The following is a 648-nucleotide window of genomic DNA, read 5'->3' as shown; positions in this document are numbered from 1 at the left end:
TTGATTAATATTTTGCATCCAGTTATTTACTTATGTGGGAAGTAGACATGTATTTCGTGGGATAATGTCCATCCAATCAGTTGTTATCACATAATAAAGCCCCTCAGGCTGATACAAGAGCCATCCTCTTCGCGTCAGGATCCTGATAAGCCTGTCGGGCCTTATTCTGCAATAACACCCAGCTGGATGTACATTATCCCTTACTTAACAGGTACTCCTTTACAAAACATAAACAAGTGTTCAAATTAAATACATACCAACTGAATTGTACACCAGGTAACGGCTGTTGGGTGGTCCATCAAAAATGGGACGATTCCACAGGCTGCTCATCAGTAAAGTGAGAAGTTCCCTTCTTGGTCCACCTGTATCAAGACCCTCTTCCAATGTGCCAGCATCATCAGAAAACTTTACAAACCTGTCACTGAATTCTGAGTATGATACACGGTTAAATCCTCTGACTGCCCCATCCCACACATTGGATCTCGTTATGTTGAATCTGCTGACATGTTTTCGAACAATGGCAACGGACAGATTTGAAATGATGTCAGGAGCTTTTAAACTACTCTGTTCCCTAAAGAGTGTAAAAAGTACATTTTAATCAATGTAACCAGTATTTGTATACTTATATTCTCCAATCAACATACTTTT

The 648-nt window shown here is 39.7% G+C and overlaps 1 protein-coding gene across 1 annotated transcript in view; it reads right to left on the bottom strand.

Annotated features, from left to right (window-relative positions):
- The window catches only part of LOC107576238 (G2/M phase-specific E3 ubiquitin-protein ligase-like), a gene marked incomplete at its 5' end in the record, with an annotated part of 3,296 nt that extends 2,705 nt beyond the window's left edge, over window positions 1-591 (bottom strand). The window contains one exon of the mRNA XM_016262459.1: window positions 244-591. Within this exon, the coding sequence (XP_016117945.1) occupies window positions 244-591 (348 nt within the window). The remainder of the gene's footprint in view (window positions 1-243) is intronic.
- Window positions 592-648: the final 57 nt, after the last annotated feature.

The sequence above is a fragment of the Sinocyclocheilus grahami genome, unplaced genomic scaffold (assembly GCF_001515645.1).
Source record: "Sinocyclocheilus grahami isolate Dianchi unplaced genomic scaffold, SAMN03320097.WGS_v1.1 scaffold3380.1, whole genome shotgun sequence".
NCBI classification, from domain to species: Eukaryota; Metazoa; Chordata; class Actinopteri; order Cypriniformes; family Cyprinidae; genus Sinocyclocheilus; species Sinocyclocheilus grahami.
Note: the sequence above shows the minus strand (reverse complement) of the source record. Positions and strands in the feature narration are given on the sequence as shown.